We start from the raw sequence: 17,104 nt of genomic DNA on the forward strand, positions 1-17,104 counted from the left end.
CGCTGTCAGCAGTGACGGTAGCGGCAAACCAGGAAGCACCTTAAAAATGATTTGCTTCCTATTTCCAGAAGTTTACAGTAACTGCCACTGTTTTGGTATGATAGCAGCTGTACCATCTGTGTTGATCATGCTAACCCAACTGGGGCAAAAAATGATCTCCACCAGGATCAACACCCAGAATGTGTATGTTGTAAAGGACTGTTACTCTGATCATTCTCAAAAACAATACATCTTGAAAATGCGCTATGTATGATCCTGCCCACAATGATGCTGCTTCACTCCAGAGTGTAGCCATTTCAAAACACAGCAAAAATCAGCAAAGCAGGCACTGGAAAGTTTTAAAGCAACAGGGCAGTTCTGATGAGGGTAGTAACTATCAGAACCACCACAAGCTGGCATCTCTCCCGGTTCAGGGGACCACCATGGACGGGGGAAAGAATTATGCAAAGTGACCAAGGAAAGGGCACCCAAGAACTCCCGCCCCCAAATACACAATATTCTTCCAAATCACACAATGCTCACCCTCAAGAAGGAAGATTATATATACCAGCAAAAAATGAGAGTTTCAGTGTCCAAATCTTGGTGTCAGAATCCCTAACCCTAAAACATTGTTTGGAGTCAAACTTTTCCAAAGCCTATGCCAGGCAATACAAAGTGGCTTTTATATCAAATATATTGCAGAATCCTACTGTGTTTTAATGGACTCTTGCCCGTTAGGAAGACCAAATTTTCTTCCTGCAAGAGCAGAGTACGAACTATTTGCTAATTTGCTATTAAATATGAACAGCGTGAGAGGCACTATAAAAGACACACTTGGGAAAGGACTATCAATGTATTCACGTAAATCAGAAAAGCAACTGGGAATTAGTTCTACACACCATGAGTCAAGCTACCAACCACAAAGTAGCAGAAGAGATAAAATTCAAAATGGAATACTTACCAGCATGTGCAAATCTCTACAACATTCTGCCAGACCAAAGCCATTCTCCTTGCCACCCCAACTCTGCAGGACAGAAGGAGGAGAACATAAAGGATGAATGAACCCCAAAACCCTACAAAAAACAATCCAGAAGGAAAACTCAACTGTACACTTCAGTTGGACTTGATCAATAGAAAATTGGCTATGTGAAGTTCTGGCATGCATGTTCTATTCACAGCTGCATTTAAAATCTCACTAAGTGCCCCCCTTCCCCCTATGACTCCAAAATTCTACTTTATGTAAACAGTCCTCATGATTGTTTCCAAAAAGCAATTGAGAAGATCTGCTTTGTGGTAATGAAGGCTACCCAAAATGAAAGCCAACATACCACTGAGAAACTGCCAAGATACCATCCAACATGACCCAATGCAACAATGTTGACTGGTAAAACAGAAGTTTGAGAGCTAAGTATCTGTCACAGGCTATGATAAAGAGCGCCAGTGCTCAGCTGCCTTCAGAGCTGCTTGAAATGACTCACTGAATCATAGTTTGTACCTGTGATGATAGTACTTGGTCTTTGCCACAGGCACACCTAAACTGGACCTTTTAAGAAAACAACCAGCTGCACATTGCAGTGTCATGTACATCATTGCTTCCTGTGATAACTGCAATTACAAGTGACACCAGAGAGTAAATTTCAACTGCTTTGAAAATGAGAGAAGGAATTGAGTTACCTTTGTTTTGCAATCTGGATGTGTGATCCAGCCACAAACAGATTAAAACTTAGTAGGTTGGATCCAGAGAAAGATGAGTGGAGCCACCAATGAAGTGGCTTATATTTTACTTTATTATAGTTTCCAATTATAAACAAAACAGAAATACCACCAATAAAATACAGAAAATAAATCAAGAACATAAAATAGAGCAGACAGAGAACAGATATAGTATTTAAACATTGTTTCCAAAGCAAAGTTTTACAAAGCCACTCCTGTTTTCCCCCTGAAAGTACACAATTCCCTCAAAGTGCTTTGTTTTAGCTGTGTGTCTGTCCCGCCGGCCCGCTTTTTTTAACCTCTCAATTTTTCTTCATCTGCCTTCAGACCTTTTGTACCATACATTTTTACATTGTACTGTGCAGAAGGATTGGTGGGAAAACACATCACGTGAAACAGTCCATCACACAATCAGTTACAGGACTGTACCTCTCAGCATGCTCAGAGGTCTGGTCGGCCAAAAATATACCACCTCTGAAGCTAGTCACAGACTGAACTTCCTTTATATACCCTGCTTTTATCACATGCTGCAGATATCACATAGCAGATAAAAAGGCAGTGCTCAAGGAATCTGACGCCTGCTCTCTGTCTCAGATTACACCACACCTGCAATGTGACAGAAGGCCACAAGAGCAGGCTAAACTGTAGCACAATGATCTTCAGGATTACTAGCTTCATCATTAGGCTCAAAAGTCTGTTTAACAATACACAACCTTTCAAAAGGAATTGCTCCCACAACAAATAAAAAATTGGCTATATGAAGAAGACCCCAAAGCAAATAAAATTAGACAATTCAGGCTTTTAAGTCTTAATACTTTGACAATGGGAATACTACAAATAACTACGTACCTGTCTGGAAACCTCAGTACATAATAAAACACTAAGAAAGATGGGCTGATGCAAACAGCCCAAAAGGACAAGCCAGATTTAAGATGTGATGCCTAAAGCCTTAAATTTAGGAAGCAGAGGTAGAAAATGTGTCAGAGATCTTCCATTTTCTATTGCTTTGAGCAAATCCATTTATATTATGACTGTCAATGCTCCAAGTGTGTCCCATGTGAGAGAAATGGATTAGAATAATTCTTTACATTTTTGATCCATCAATATGGCTTCTAAAGGTGCATTATCTAAAAAAGCCATTAAGACAATGAACTTAAACTTTCTTGCAGTTCTCTTTACAGCTCCTTACCTCTGCCAAATGCTGTAGCCGGGACAGAAGAGGCATCCTCTTGTCAGAGCCCAGGCGTGTGATGTAATTGGAGCGTTTGCTAAACACATACAGGAGGTTGAGCACTGCAAGCACCACTTGCATATCCGAGGATGCCAACAATGTTGTCAAGTGCTAAACGAAGAGCAAAGTATTTGAAACATTCCTGAAACTACCACAATCTTAATTTCCAAAGAGATTAATATTATCCTGTTATAGCAAATAAATACTCTGGTCTTCCTTGCCATGTTCAGTCACTGTAGTGTCGTGGCTAACAGACTAAGTTATCAACCAGAAGTCCATAATTCAAACCTTGCTTTTGCTATGGACTCCATATGCAGCCTTAGGGCAGCTACAATCCTCAACCTACAATATGGGGAGCATAATACTACCCTGCCTTCTGGCTTTAAAATTTAAAAATTAAATGTATGCTATGTAAACCTCTTGAATGCTTTAAAGCATTGTATAAAATTGCTAAGTATTTAAGTATTAAATATTTGAGTCCATCTGCCTCCCACAATCAACAATATAGTGGGGCTGTCATTCTTGTCCCAACAGAAAAGCGGCTTCACACTATTAAAGCCATCATCTGCTTCTAAAACATGTTTCAGATGAGAGGCCCTTCAGCCCATCTAAATCCCAACCCTGCTACTTTAGAGTTCTTTACCTCGATAGAGCTGTACAGGTGGCGAGAAAAACTGTATTCTATTAGCAGGGCAGTGAAGTTCAACACTGACAGCAGTAAGGATTTCAGCTGTTCCCTCTCCGGCCTGTCGCAAACCAGCATCCATGACATGTTCTCCACTGTCTGCCCAGCATCTGCTAGGATCCCATCGAATCTGTCTAGCAGGTCCACCCAGTGGTAAAGTTCGCACTTAAAGAGGGGGAAAAGCACATTCAGGAAAGAATGACAGTGACAAGGAGAGATAACTGGACTTCTTGGAAAAGGGTCTGCTACACCTCGCGGGGGGCGGGGGAGGAAACCAATATCCCCATATTCATCAGCCAAATACAGTGGACTCAAGAGCTGACTAAGTCACTGGAGAGTAAAACTTTAGATCCAACCCCCATGTGTGCTTATTTGGAAGTCCAACTGGCACAGCAAAGAAGCCTAAATAGGATAAAGCTGTAACTTTTACAACTCAATTATGTTAGAATTAAGGGGCAACAGGAAAATAAATAGGAGATGGAGAATGAATGGAAAGATCTTAAATGATGAAAAGATACTGAAGAAAGCTCAAGCTCTGCTAAAGGAATTCTTCGAAATAAATATGGCTCAGGAAACAGATAGGAGAGTGATATGGGACGAAAGTAAGGCCTTCATAAGAGGATATTACATACACCAAAATGCCATACAAAAAAGAATTAAGAGAAATATCAAAATTTACTAGAACCCAAAACACCGTGGTGGGTGTCATCTCTGGAGGCAATCTCTGTAAAAAAGAAAAATATGGAGAAAAACTGGGCTACATACAACCAACTACTAAAAGAAGAACATGTCCAATTGAAACGGAAAACTTTTGAGGAAATTAAACAACATTGTACTGGTTGGAGGCAATACCATCAATTACGCGACATATTTAATTTGGACAAAAAAATTGGCTTTAGAAAAGAAGAATCTAAAAACAAAAAGAGCTATTACAAAACAAAAGGAAATTATTATCTAAAACCTATAATTTACTGTTAGAGTGGGAATTAAAAGATGAGGAAATAAAGCAGGTGGGCCCATGATTTCGGTTATAATATCCAGATGGAGCAATGGGAAAAATTGTGGAAGCAAGACGTTAGATTTACTGCTTGCTACACAATAAGAGAAAATCTGATAAAGATGATGTACAGGTGGTATATGACCCCCATCAGACTGGCCAAGATACACAGATTAAAATCAAATATGTGTTGGAGATGTAATAAGGCAGAAGGAATGATGTACCATCTATGGTGGTGATGCAGGAAAATAAAAAAAATTCTGGAGTAGCATCCATGAAGAACTAAAAAATATGTTTAAAACATCATTTGAGAAAAAGCCAGAAGAGTTCCTATTAGGTATAATCTCAACAGACATCCCTGGAGATAAGAAGTGTTTTTATATGCTATAGCTGCCACCAGAATACTAATAGCTAAAAATTGGAAAGGGGACATTGTTCCCTCAATAGCAGAGTGAGTTTATAGAGTTGGCCAAAATGACAGCAGCTATCCAATCATATCAGAAACTGAGGAAAGAATGGGAATGTGTAGAACAATGTAAGATAAAACATTGTTCCATAACAAAGTTTTGATATGCACTGACTGAAGTCCACAAAGTTAAGGGTAAAATATGGAAAGTTGGCTAGTGGGGAATAAATAAATAGTATTTATAACACAATATAAAAGTAAAGAAAAACAAAAGAAGTCGAGCTCTGGTGAAGGGAAGACACAATGGAAGAAATAAGGAAAATATACATCTACACATACAGTGGTGCCCCACAAGACGAATGCCTCGCAAGACGGAAAACCCACTAGATGAAAGGGTTTTCCGTTTTGGAGGTGCTTTGCAAAACGAATTTCCTATGGGCTTGCTTCGCAAGACGAAAATGTCTTGCGAGTTCCTGCGGGGTTTTTTTCCTTTTTCCCAAGCTGCTAATCCGCTTATCAGCTGATCCTAAACCGCTAAGCCGCTTATCAGCTGATCCGCTAAGCCGCTTAGCGGATCCGCCAAGCCGCTTATCAGCTGATCTGCTAAGCCGCTTAACAGCTGATCCGCTAAGCCGCTAATAGCGCTAATCTGCTAATGGGCTTGCTTCGCAAGACGAAAAAACCACAAGACGAAGAGACTCGCGGAACAGATTCTTTTCGTCTTGCGAGGCACCACTGTAGATATATATAGGACAATTTGGAATGTATTCTAAAGAATGATAAAATGTGTAACTGAATGTAATATTGTAAAAAAAAAATAATAAATAACAACAACAACAGATAAAGCTATAAATTGGTTTGCAGAACCAGAAGTGCATCATAAAGTTTTAATCCTCTGGGACCAGTCATGGTTGTCTGAAGCCCATGCCATCCTCAACCTTCCACAACAGCTTTCCCCAAACTTGTTGGACTCCCATCAGCCCTAGGCAGCATGGTCAATGGTCAGATGATGGGAATTGAAGTGCTAGAGCACACGGAGGACACTAAGTTGGGAAAAAATGCTGTATTATAAAGCCTCAAAATGAATATAAATTAAAAGACAAGAGGCACTGCATTTTCTCAAGTTGCTTTTTTACTACATGATCTGCTGCTACCACATACCTTGCCGATGTTCCATGTTTTGATCTGTTGAAGTTCCAGCAGCAGCTGCTCATCATTGCAAACCTTGAGTTTGTCAATCAAGGCTCTGCAATCTGCAGGCTGAAAGGTGAAGAAACTGCATAAGGAACACTAATTGCTACACATCAAAGGATGCTTCTTCATAAAAGAAAATGCTGGTAAGCAATGAGTTGTGTTGTTTTAAATTTTAAAAAATATTTATTTCTCTCCCTCACCCTAATGTGCACAAACAGACATGTGATCCTACCAACAACAACTTGGGTGTCTCTGTGTTTATATTTATAGAAAACAAAATGCCCCCATATTTCTACCTTTTCCCATTGTGTGACACTTAAACAGTCAGATATGTAATATCAGAAAAAGCACTTCACTGTCTGCACTAAATGAGTTACTAAACTCAATTAAGGGGTACGCTGAGTTGCAATCTACTACAAAGATACTGATCAAAGAAAGCAGCCTTCATTCCATTTCTTTTGGAATCCATTTTGTAGGAGTAATGTATATTAGAAACCAATTTCTATAGCTTCTGAGATACTGGCAATCATAACCTGCCAAGTGGAAGAAAGTCTGTTTATTTCTAGCACACAGTGATCTCCAGTTTCTCCCATTTATCTTCACATTTGCTGCTAAGGAACATGCACTCAGTAAAACACAGATGGGGAACTTGCCGTTTTGAAGAGGCTTGCAGCACCCAATCTCATTTTATGCACATACACTCATGCTTCATGAATATACCTCACTCTTGAAATCCCAGAATCCTGTTTACTTCCTAATTTTTCTGGGCTTTAAACTCCCCTTCCCTCTTTTCCTCTATGTAGTTTCAGAGCCATTGGGTGGTGTTTTATTTGATAAAAACAATTTGATTGTTTAAAACAACTTTTTGTATGGCTTACAAAAAACAAGTTTCTCCCCAACTGTCTGCTTTCCAGAACAGTAGCTATATTGATCTGTTGTATGAAAAAAACTCTTGAATCCTTATCTGAGAGTAATCTCACCAAAGGTAGTGATGCTTACTTATGAGTAGATTTGCATAGGATTAGGAATTCTCATGTGAGGTGGCCATGTAAAAATTGAACCAGGCAGGGCAGTCTTTATTTCAGTTTAGTTAATGCAACACAGAGGGTTTTTTTCTGTCTGTGCTCATCACTGTGTATGGCTCTACCAACTAAAAGCATGCACCCCCTCCCAAAAGATTACCCTTGAGGGAATGCAGCCTATAACGGATTGACTATTCCAGGATTGACTATCACACAACCCAAGACATTCAAAACTGGAATGTCAGAAATGCACTGCTGTAGATACAGTCAAATCTGTAATCTCCTTGATCCCATTGCAGTATATTCTCACACTTTTCCTATGATGAGCTCAAGGTAACAAGAGGTGATACTTACAGCCTCTGTAGGTGTTTTCTTCAGCTTAGTTCGGTCCACTTTCATTTTTATTAGTTTTCCGCTTCCTGGTCCTGCTTGGTAAAAAAAAAATGACAGAGTTGACTGTCAACAGGATATATTTTAATCAGTTAACAAACAAGTGACAGTGCAAAAGAACAAAGGTAGCCTAAAAAGCTCAAACTACACAGAATGGGGGCAGTCTTAGATAAACATAAGGAATCAAAAGCAATTTCTGAGGTTGAATGTATACCAAAGCCCTCTATACAGTGGCACCTAGGGTTAAGTACTTAATTTGTTCCGGAGGTCCGTTCTTAACTGTTCTTAACCTGAAGCACCACTTTAGCTAATGGGGCCTCCCACTGCTGCTGCGCCGCCAGAGGACGATTTCTGTTCTCATCCTGAAGCAAAGTTCTTAACCCGAGGTACTATTTCTGGGTTAGCGGAGTCTGTAACATGAAGCATCTGTAACCTGAAGCATATGTAACCCAAGGTACCACTGTACTAAGCTTCCACTGCTCACATGAACGCTTCATTAGCACGCAAGGCTACCAAAATACTTCCTGCTTTATTCTGATTTCATTGTAGGCACCTCTTTGTTGTACATCTCTCAAATTTGCTACTACTACAGATTCATGCTGGAATCATACAAACAGGTTGGTAGCCACATTTTGGAAATCAGGACAATAGCTGCGGACTACTGACATTTATTTTCCACCCACCCCAAAAGGAAAAGGCTTCTATTCTCTTAACACATTTAATCCTTAGACCAAGATACTGTCCGCAGTTACCCTAAATATTGCATACCGGTTGTGGGAGAGCAATAAGAGGCACAAACTGGGGGGGGGGGGACCAGTAAAGCTACCAAGAAACTGAAAGGTTGTTGCAGAGGAAAATCTATTCCAATAGAGAAGGACAGTAAGGCACAGGGTTGAACAAAGAACCATAGCATTGTAGAACTGGAAGGGACCCCAAGGGTCATGCACAAGTTCAAGCAGGGACTAGTCAGAGCCTGCTCAATTTGATTCCACTGGAATTTACTTTTAGGTGTCAGCATTAATGTCTTAAACTGCCAAAAAGAGAAAGAAATGCTGAAAAACATATCTAACTGTATTTAATAGTATATAGAGTACCTATGCCACAAAAATATGAGTACATTCTCACTTCACTGGCAAGCCAGATCAAATTAAGAAAGACCTTGCTGACAAATATACAGAAAGAGAACCTACCCAAATGATGCTGACATAAAAACCTCACACTTATACAAAGCTGGAAAAATGAAAAAATGGTGTGCAAGTTTATCATCCACCCTCTCCCCCTACCTCTGGAGACCATATTGTCTTACACTGAACGTAACCAAAAGACTTAAAATATGAACATAAAGAACAGATGTTGCACGTTCTTTTGTATTTCATTAAAAAAATTAATAATTTTTTAAAAGACCTTCTGGTGGAGAATCAGTTCAGTACCGCAAAAAAAAATAAAATGGTTTTTGGTTTTCTGGAAATATGCTCCTCGCTTATCCCATAAAACCAAGTCAGCAGTTAAGATACACAACTAAAATCCCTAAGCTTATAAGAGACTGTGTTCCATGGTCTAAAAATAATGGCAGGTGAAACAGGTGATAATACTAAGGAACTCACTACCACAGGCTTCGGCCTCAGCTGAACATGCCAGGAAGCGATGCAGCAAGACCAAAAACTGACTAATCGGAACAGCTTAAAACATGGGTAGGATCCAGGGGCCAGATCCAGCCCAATTGCCTTCTCAATCCATCCCGCTGACAGTCCGGGAATCAGTGTATTTTTACATGAGTAGAATGTGGTCCTTTTATTTAAAATGCATCTCTGGGTTATTTGTGGGGCATAGGAATTTGTTCATTCCCCCCCCAAAAAAAAATATAGTCCGGCCTGCTGCAAGGTCTGAGGGAAAGTGGACCAGCCCCCTACTGAAAAGGTTTGCTGACCCCTGGGCTTAAAAGGTGTGTTGCATGTTCCTTCTAGCCTGGCCAAAGAATACAGCGGGGTGCTGCACTCTCCACTAGCACAGCTTATTAGATGCCTCTCCTTTACTTTCTCTAGAAGTGTAAGACAATTATTCAGGAGACAATTTTTAGCTCTACTCTCCCCCTGGCCTGGGAGGAATTTCTCTGGCACCAAAGAACTCATACATAGAAATCTTCTCTGTGAAACAGCCAGACGCCACTAAAACACTGAGCGCTGTCAGGTTACCTAGAGCTGTGACTCTCAAGCAACCCAGTCTCTCCACATTATGGGTAGCAAATTGGTGTTGGGAATGGCTATTGCACCACTGTCCTTTCTGGCTTAGCCACATTTTACTTCTGGTTGGGTTGTCATACAGTCAAAAGCTTTTGCTTTTAAACTGGAAGGTCCTGGTGACAGAAACCTGTCACTGCGATATTTGTTAGATACCTAGCATATTTTTAAAAAATGCTGTAACAATAGAAAAAATTATGACCTACATCAAAACTACAGAAACCTAGACACCCAAGTGTGTGGATCCCCCCCCCCAAACATGACTATATTGGAGTCTAACAGACCAACTTTTCAGCTTTTACTTAGCTTCACATCTGCTGGTTCTGGAGCAACAACTTCATGGTTGATGTGTTCCCCTTCTCAAGGTACTATATCCTTATATTGGAAGGCCTATTTTGTTGTTGTGCGTGTGTCTCTGCACACTTACTGGAGAGTAATTCCTATTGAACAGTGTGACTTGCATGCAAAGGACTGCACTGTTACTATGCATGCTTACTTGGAAGGAAAATTCATTGTGTTCAATGAGCCTTCCTATCAAGTGTGCAAAGGACTGTGATCTTAGTGTCCCTGCTGCCACAGCATTAACTCTCCTTTGTAGAACTACAGATACTACACACTAGACAGTATTTTATTGTCGGGGCCGAAGCCCCTACAACCCCTAGGGGTTGGCTTGCCACAGACTCAGCAAATCTCCACAATGTATTGGCCTCCACACAATCAACTGCTTAATTCTGTGGGCCAGATGGATGATGAGCATTTTTATTCACATGCCAAGTCAAACTTGTGGAAAGATCAGCTATAAAATTAGTTACCACAGCATTTAATAATGACTGTGTTTGTCCATAAATCACAACTTGTTCCATCTGCTAACCTAGCAGTGCTTCATTCCAGTTTTCTGTTTTTATCTTAATACATCTGGGTCAAAATTTAAGCACAGCTTTCTCTGGATAAATGTCTGCCTTTAGACAGACACTAGTACGTTCCCATCTGCTGTAGGCAGAGTGAACTGCAAATCCCAGGATGCAACATAGTTAAGATTGACACTTGGCTCTGAAGCCATCTGATCAGGAGATGGCAGCTACTCCCCGCAACAATGAATGTGAAAGAAAGAAAGAAGAAGGCTCACAAAAACCAAGTGATGATTAGAAAATAGACAATTTTCAAGCACTACTTGAAAGATTCCCCTTCCCCACCCTCAACTAAAAACGCTGAAAGACTTAACACTCCCAAGATCAAATTAGTTACTATTTTAAATCTACTACCTGAAATAGAACTCCTGCCCATTACAACACTGAGTGATTCTGCAAATCTCCATTTATTTGGCTGAAATAAGTACATGAGTTAGCTGCATTTAGCAGGTCACAGATCTTGATTGTGTGCATGTAGCTGATGCCATGTTCTTCAAGGAGAGCAAGCAATAGCCTTGCTTTAAGATGAGGGGAAAGATATTCACTCACATGAAAATGAAATCTAATGCTATTGGAGGAGTAAAGATTTCTGTCAGGTGGTGGTGTGGTTGCTTGAGAGCAAACAGGCAAGACTCCAACCTGTCTTTTCCAAGCTTTATTCTAAGTGCAAACTATTTACAGTGAAGAGCGTCGCTAGTTCGTGTCTGGTTCAGTCGCTAGCAGAATCTGGGAGCAGCCAGTCCTTGTACCTCCCCCAGCATAACAGTCGCATGACCCCCCATCCTTCTCCTCCCCTCTCTGCGCTGAAACCTACTGCGCAGAGTGGGCGCTGGCAAAGGGGTACTTCCCTCCCCTCCGCTTTGCTTAGGCTCGGTATTGAGGCTCTCCCTAGCATCTCCTGGTCCCTGCACCTCCTCCCCACTGGAGGCGGGGCTTTCCTCCTCGCCAGAGGAGGAACTGCTTCGCAAGATCTTCAGAGGTTCCCTATAACACAACTGCCCTTCCACCTCTGTCTCTGAGCTGATGGCAGTTCCCTGACAATTTCCAATTCTATCTCTCTCTGGTTTTGCTTCATCATGACAGACTAGTAGCACAGGGCTAATCTATAAGCAGCGGCAGGCCAAGGAGAGCAGAATTATAGAATCATAGAATTGTAGAGTTGGAAGGAATCATGAGGGTCTTCTAGTTCAATCCCCTGCAATGCAGGAATATTTCGCCCAACGCAGGGCTCAAACCCATGACCCTGAGATTAAGAGTCTCATGCTCTCCCAACTGAGCTACCCCAGTCTTAAGAAACGAGTGTCGTCCAGAGGGATGAGGGGAAGGAAAACTGATAAAAGGAATAGGAAGTGAAGAGAGATATAAGGGTGAATAATTGCATCTTCATTAAAATTTGCCAGCTAAGCTTCTGGTGGAGACTTATAGTATGCATAAAACGCTAAGCAGATTTATTTCTTTAACACACATATTCTGGTAACATCTCTCTAAAAGAATAGTTAAATCCTGGAAGATTTTAGGTTTGGTGACATTAACTCATTATGTAAATCCTCACTGGCCAGCCTCTCTCCATTATGGAAGTGATTTCATACTTACTGTGGAATCAATATTTATTAAATATGCATACCACCCTTCAATACAAATTCTCAAAGCAACTTACATTTACAAAGCAGAACTGGCTACAAAGTCTCATCACAGATTAAAGATTAAAAGCCTGGTGACAAAAAGACAGTATACACATCAGGCAAGCTTCCTTAGTGAGAGAAATACTGTACTTAAAAAATAATAATAATATTCTAATATTCTAATATTATTTATTTATATTAATGCTTCACTTCTTTTTTAATGAGTCCCTCCCCCATATTTTAAGCTGCTTTATCTGTAAACAGCCTTGAATCCCTGTCAAGAAAAAAGGTGGGTCATAAATATGAAATAATGGAACCACAATCGATGGTCCTCTAGCCAGTCATCACCAGTTTCAACAAGATGGCAGGAGCATTCAGGATTCAACCTGGGATTTGCAGGCTTGAAATGGACCAAGAAATGGTAAATGAAAAAATGCTGCATCATGTGATCCCTTTACCGATCCCAACAAAAAAGAATCTTTCAGCTGTGTTCTGATATTGTCCAGAACACAGCAGCCTCAAGAGTCAATATCTAGATACCTAAAACTGTTGTGAGGGTCAGTTTATAATACGTACTCTCAAACATACAGCACTTTCAATAGATGTGCACCTCAACAATATTCCCTATTCCAAAACAGAATTGCTGTTCAAACACACATAGGTTTACACAGTTAGAACATCAAGAAGGCATGGAGAAAAGGTATGTCCCGTTACAGTTACTTGCATTAATTAAAAATTAAAAAATTGTCCAGTAGTACCTTGGAGACCAACTAAGTTTGTTCTGGGTATAAAATTTCATGTGCATGCACACTTCTTCAGATATTTTATTTTGACTTGAGTCAGACCAACATGGCTACCTACCTGAATCTTGCCACTGAAAACTCCAAGATAAAAGGCAAGTGCTCTTCTCACAAAGGAAGGAAACTATATTGAGCATAACAGGGGGCAGGGCTTACTTCTAACAACAGGATTTTGCCATTATGTTCTACCTGCTATTTCACTGCTACTACACCCTGCCTGTCCTCCCATAGACTGAGACGCAGTTTCTTGCCAAAGGTCAACCAGTGAGTTTCATGGCCAAGTGGCGATTTCAATCCTGCTCTGAGTCTGAATCTCTAATCATTACACCATACTGCTTTAGTTGGACACACTTTTTGATTTCAATAAGTCTACTCTAAGTAGGATTAACAAGGATACAATCCCATGTTATTATTTTCTTAACCATGGCATGTGTATTCAGAAGTAATTAGAAATTATGCCTACATAAGGCCAGTATGCTAACAATTCTTGGCACCAAAACAATTTGCTACAGTCTGAAGTAGGAAGAATGGGGCTGCATAAACACCCAAACACCCTCCAAACTGAATAGATGGAACTCATCAAGTCATTTCAGTGGTTAGTCTTAGAATCATATAATCACAATGAAAAAATGCTGCATCATGTGATCCCTTTACCGGTCCCAAGTTGGAAGAGTTGGAAGAGACCATGTGAGTCATCTAGTCCAACTCCCTGCAATGAAGGAATCTTCTGCCCAACGTGGGGCCAACCCTGAGATTAAGTCTCATGCTCTACCTACTAAGCTATTGGGAAAGTGCCTTAAGACCCTGAAAAGAATTCTGCTATAAAAAGCACTCACTTAAGACTCATATTTCTAGAGATCCTTATGACATGCCCGCACCAGTACACATCCTTAAGCAAGTTTACAACAAACCTATTCAAATTGCTCTAGCAGCTGGATTTTCATTCACAGATCACCCAAGAATACCAGAATGAAGGGGAAACAAAATATTGTGATACTTTAAATGTTAACCAACTTATGGCATAAGCTTCACAAACTATAATCCAATTCACTGGATACGGAAGAAAAGTTACACTTCATGTGTCTATGGAAGTGTTAACTTTCATAAATTTGTTAGCCTTAAAGGTGCCACAAAACTCTGTTAGTCTCATGCAGTAAAAACATGGCACCCTCTCTGGAGAATCAAGGGTATCACTCAATCCATCTAATATGAACTTCATACTCTTGCAGACACAAAGGTTCCAAAATCTTTCTACATTTCTAACAAAGTGTGCTCAACACTAAAGAGCAACAAAAAACACAAAAGCTATTTCCACAAATCATCCTGCACCCATTAGAAACAGCCGGTTGCCTGTTTCTCTCCTCTCCATTCCATATGCATTCCCAGCTAAGAAATCTACATGATCAGACACATCATTCATGCTTGAAGCATCCTGACCAGACACAAAACATAACCATAACCCAAGACACTTTGTCACACATCAATATAACTTAATGAAGGTTTCTGTTGGCTCCCATGATACAAGAGAAATTCAGTACACATGAAAACACCAACATCTGCTAGCTACAGCGCTTTTCACTAGCTTTTTCAAACTAACAGGAATAAATCATGTGCAACGCTTTCTCTTCTGACCTAAAAGTAATAATTTGAAAAAGCAGGCAACACACGTCAGATAGGACTTCCACAAAGAGCAGGCCATAACTGAAGAACATTTTACTGTCCTCTATCCATGCCAGATGTTCTATCTACACAATCCCTAGTTTGAAAGAAGTGTTCAAGTTTGAGAAACCAGTGTCCACTGCAACTGTGAGGAAATGAACCTGTCCGCCAAAAGGAAGTAAATTAGAATACATAGCACTGATGAAGAATTTGCCACGTGAGCAACTCATACCCCAAACTGGGAGATAAATAATGGTCAACAAATTTGGGGCAGCAATGATAGTCAGCTAAAAAACTGTATTCACCAGGACATGCACTTTCCCTTAAAGGACAGGATCTTGCCCTCAACTTTATCCTTCATCTGTAAACATCAGCACAAGATTGGGACCCAACAGAAGCTCCTCTGTTGTCCTTCTCTAGCTCTGGAGCTAGTGGGGGCAGCAGAGGCATGTGGATTCACTCTGTGCTGTTTGGCTGGAGCTCCAGTTAGTGGTACACTTAGGGAATTTTAGATCCTCAACTTTACGTAGCCATGTTACTTCCATTGTGAAGCACACAATTAACATTTTTCTTCTCTCCCTGCCCCACTGCCATTCTAGGCATTTTAACTTGTTAACAATGTTCAGACATCTTGGTAGGGACATGAGAAAAGAGTGGCTCTCCAGGTCTACTGAGGAGGACCATAAATAACAAGCATTACACTGAATTTTAGCCCAGCACAAAAATTGTGAGTAGGTGATTCTCAAGTCTAAGAGACTGTCCTGCTATCTGAGTGATGATTGAAAAAGGGACCCTTCTGCAATCAAACCACCATTTATAAAACAGAAATAACACTGTCATTTCCACAGGATTCATGCTTTTAAAAAAAAGGACTTATCTGACCACTGGAGCAGCCACTATATTTCCTGGATAAAATACATAATCTATCCATGAGCTTGTAATCTCTGTTACAGAGTTTATATGAAGGCCCCCTAATGAGAAGAAAAAGCAAGAGGAACATTCTAGCTGGGCATGTAAACTTGAGATTTTGAATGCTCTCCCATATCAAAAGTTCACCGTAGACAAAACATTAGGCTAAGACATTCTGTCTTCCCAAGGCGTTATCTTTCCATGTGCAAGATATGAGCAAAAATGTACCTCTTTACCCAGGTTTTTGGTTAAGTAGATGCATTCCTTCCTTTTATACTGCTGAACGCTGCTGTTCTATGCTGCTGTCTTGTTATTCTGATAGCGGCTGTTTCTGTGGTTTTCTTTTATTATTATACTGCAATTGTACTTACTACCCTGGGACCATTTGGTGAAGGGTGGGGTCTAAGTATAAATAAGTAATTACAGTGGTAAAGGTAAAGGTAAAGGTACCCCTGCCCGAACGGGCCAGTCTTGACAGACTCTGGGGTTTGTGCGCCCATCTCACATCTATTGGCCGGGGGCCAGCGCTGTCCGCAGACACTTCCGGGTCACGTGGCCAGCGTGACAATGCTGCTCTGGTGAGCCAGAGCCGCACACGGAACGCCGTTTACCTTCCCGCTGGTAAGCGGTACCTATTTATCTACTTGCCCCCGGGGGTGCTTTCGAACTGCTAGGTGGGCAGGCGCTGGGACCGAGCAGCGGGAGCGCACCCCGCCGCGGGGATTCGAACCGCCGACCTTTCGATCGGCAAGCCCTAGGCGCTGAGGCTTTAGCCCACAGCGCCACCCGCGTCCCAATTACAGTGGTACCTCGGGTTATATACACTTCAGGTTACAGACTCTGCTAACCCAGAAGTAGTACCTCAGGTTAAGAACTTTGCTTCAGGATGAGAACAGAAATCGTGCTCCGGCGGCGCGGCAGCAGCAGGAGGCCCCATTAGCTAAGAAGAGTTTGGATTTGATATCCCGCCTTTCACTCCCTTTAAGGAGTCTCAAAGCGGCTAACATTCTCCTTTCCCTTCCTCCCCCACAACAAACACTCTGTGAGGTGAGTGGGGCTGAGAGACTTCAAAGAAGTGTGACTGGCCCAAGGTCACCCAGCAGCTGCATGTGGAGGAGAAGGGAAGCGAACCCGGTTCCCCAGATTACAAGACTACCGCTCTTAACCACTACACCACACTGGCTCTCTAAAGTGGTGCTTCAGGTTAAGAACAGTTTCAGGGTAAGAACAGACCTCCAGAACGTATTAAGTACTTAACCCGAGGTACCACTGTATAGAGCGACCATGGAAGCATTCTGATATGGATGCCCTGCACCTTGCAGCAACACGGTTCCAAAAAGAAAGTACCACAA

General features: G+C 41.2%; 1 protein-coding gene across 2 annotated transcripts in view; it reads right to left on the reverse strand.

Annotated features, from left to right (window-relative positions):
• The window catches only part of HUWE1 (HECT, UBA and WWE domain containing E3 ubiquitin protein ligase 1), a 95,748-nt gene that overhangs the window by 69,941 nt on the left and 8,703 nt on the right, over positions 1-17,104 (reverse strand). For both annotated transcript variants that reach the window (XM_082205335.1, XM_082205336.1), the window contains exons 3-7: positions 7,582-7,652; positions 6,173-6,271; positions 3,567-3,773; positions 2,882-3,034; positions 941-1,003 (exon numbers count right to left, since the gene is read on the reverse strand). In XM_082205335.1, the coding sequence (XP_082061461.1) occupies positions 941-1,003; positions 2,882-3,034; positions 3,567-3,773; positions 6,173-6,271; positions 7,582-7,626 (567 nt within the window). In that variant the 5' untranslated portion in view covers positions 7,627-7,652. The remainder of the gene's footprint in view (positions 1-940; positions 1,004-2,881; positions 3,035-3,566; positions 3,774-6,172; positions 6,272-7,581; positions 7,653-17,104) is intronic.

This window comes from Podarcis vaucheri, assembly GCF_965113315.1.
Source record: "Podarcis vaucheri genome assembly, chromosome: 17".
Classification (NCBI taxonomy): Eukaryota; Metazoa; Chordata; class Lepidosauria; order Squamata; family Lacertidae; genus Podarcis; species Podarcis vaucheri.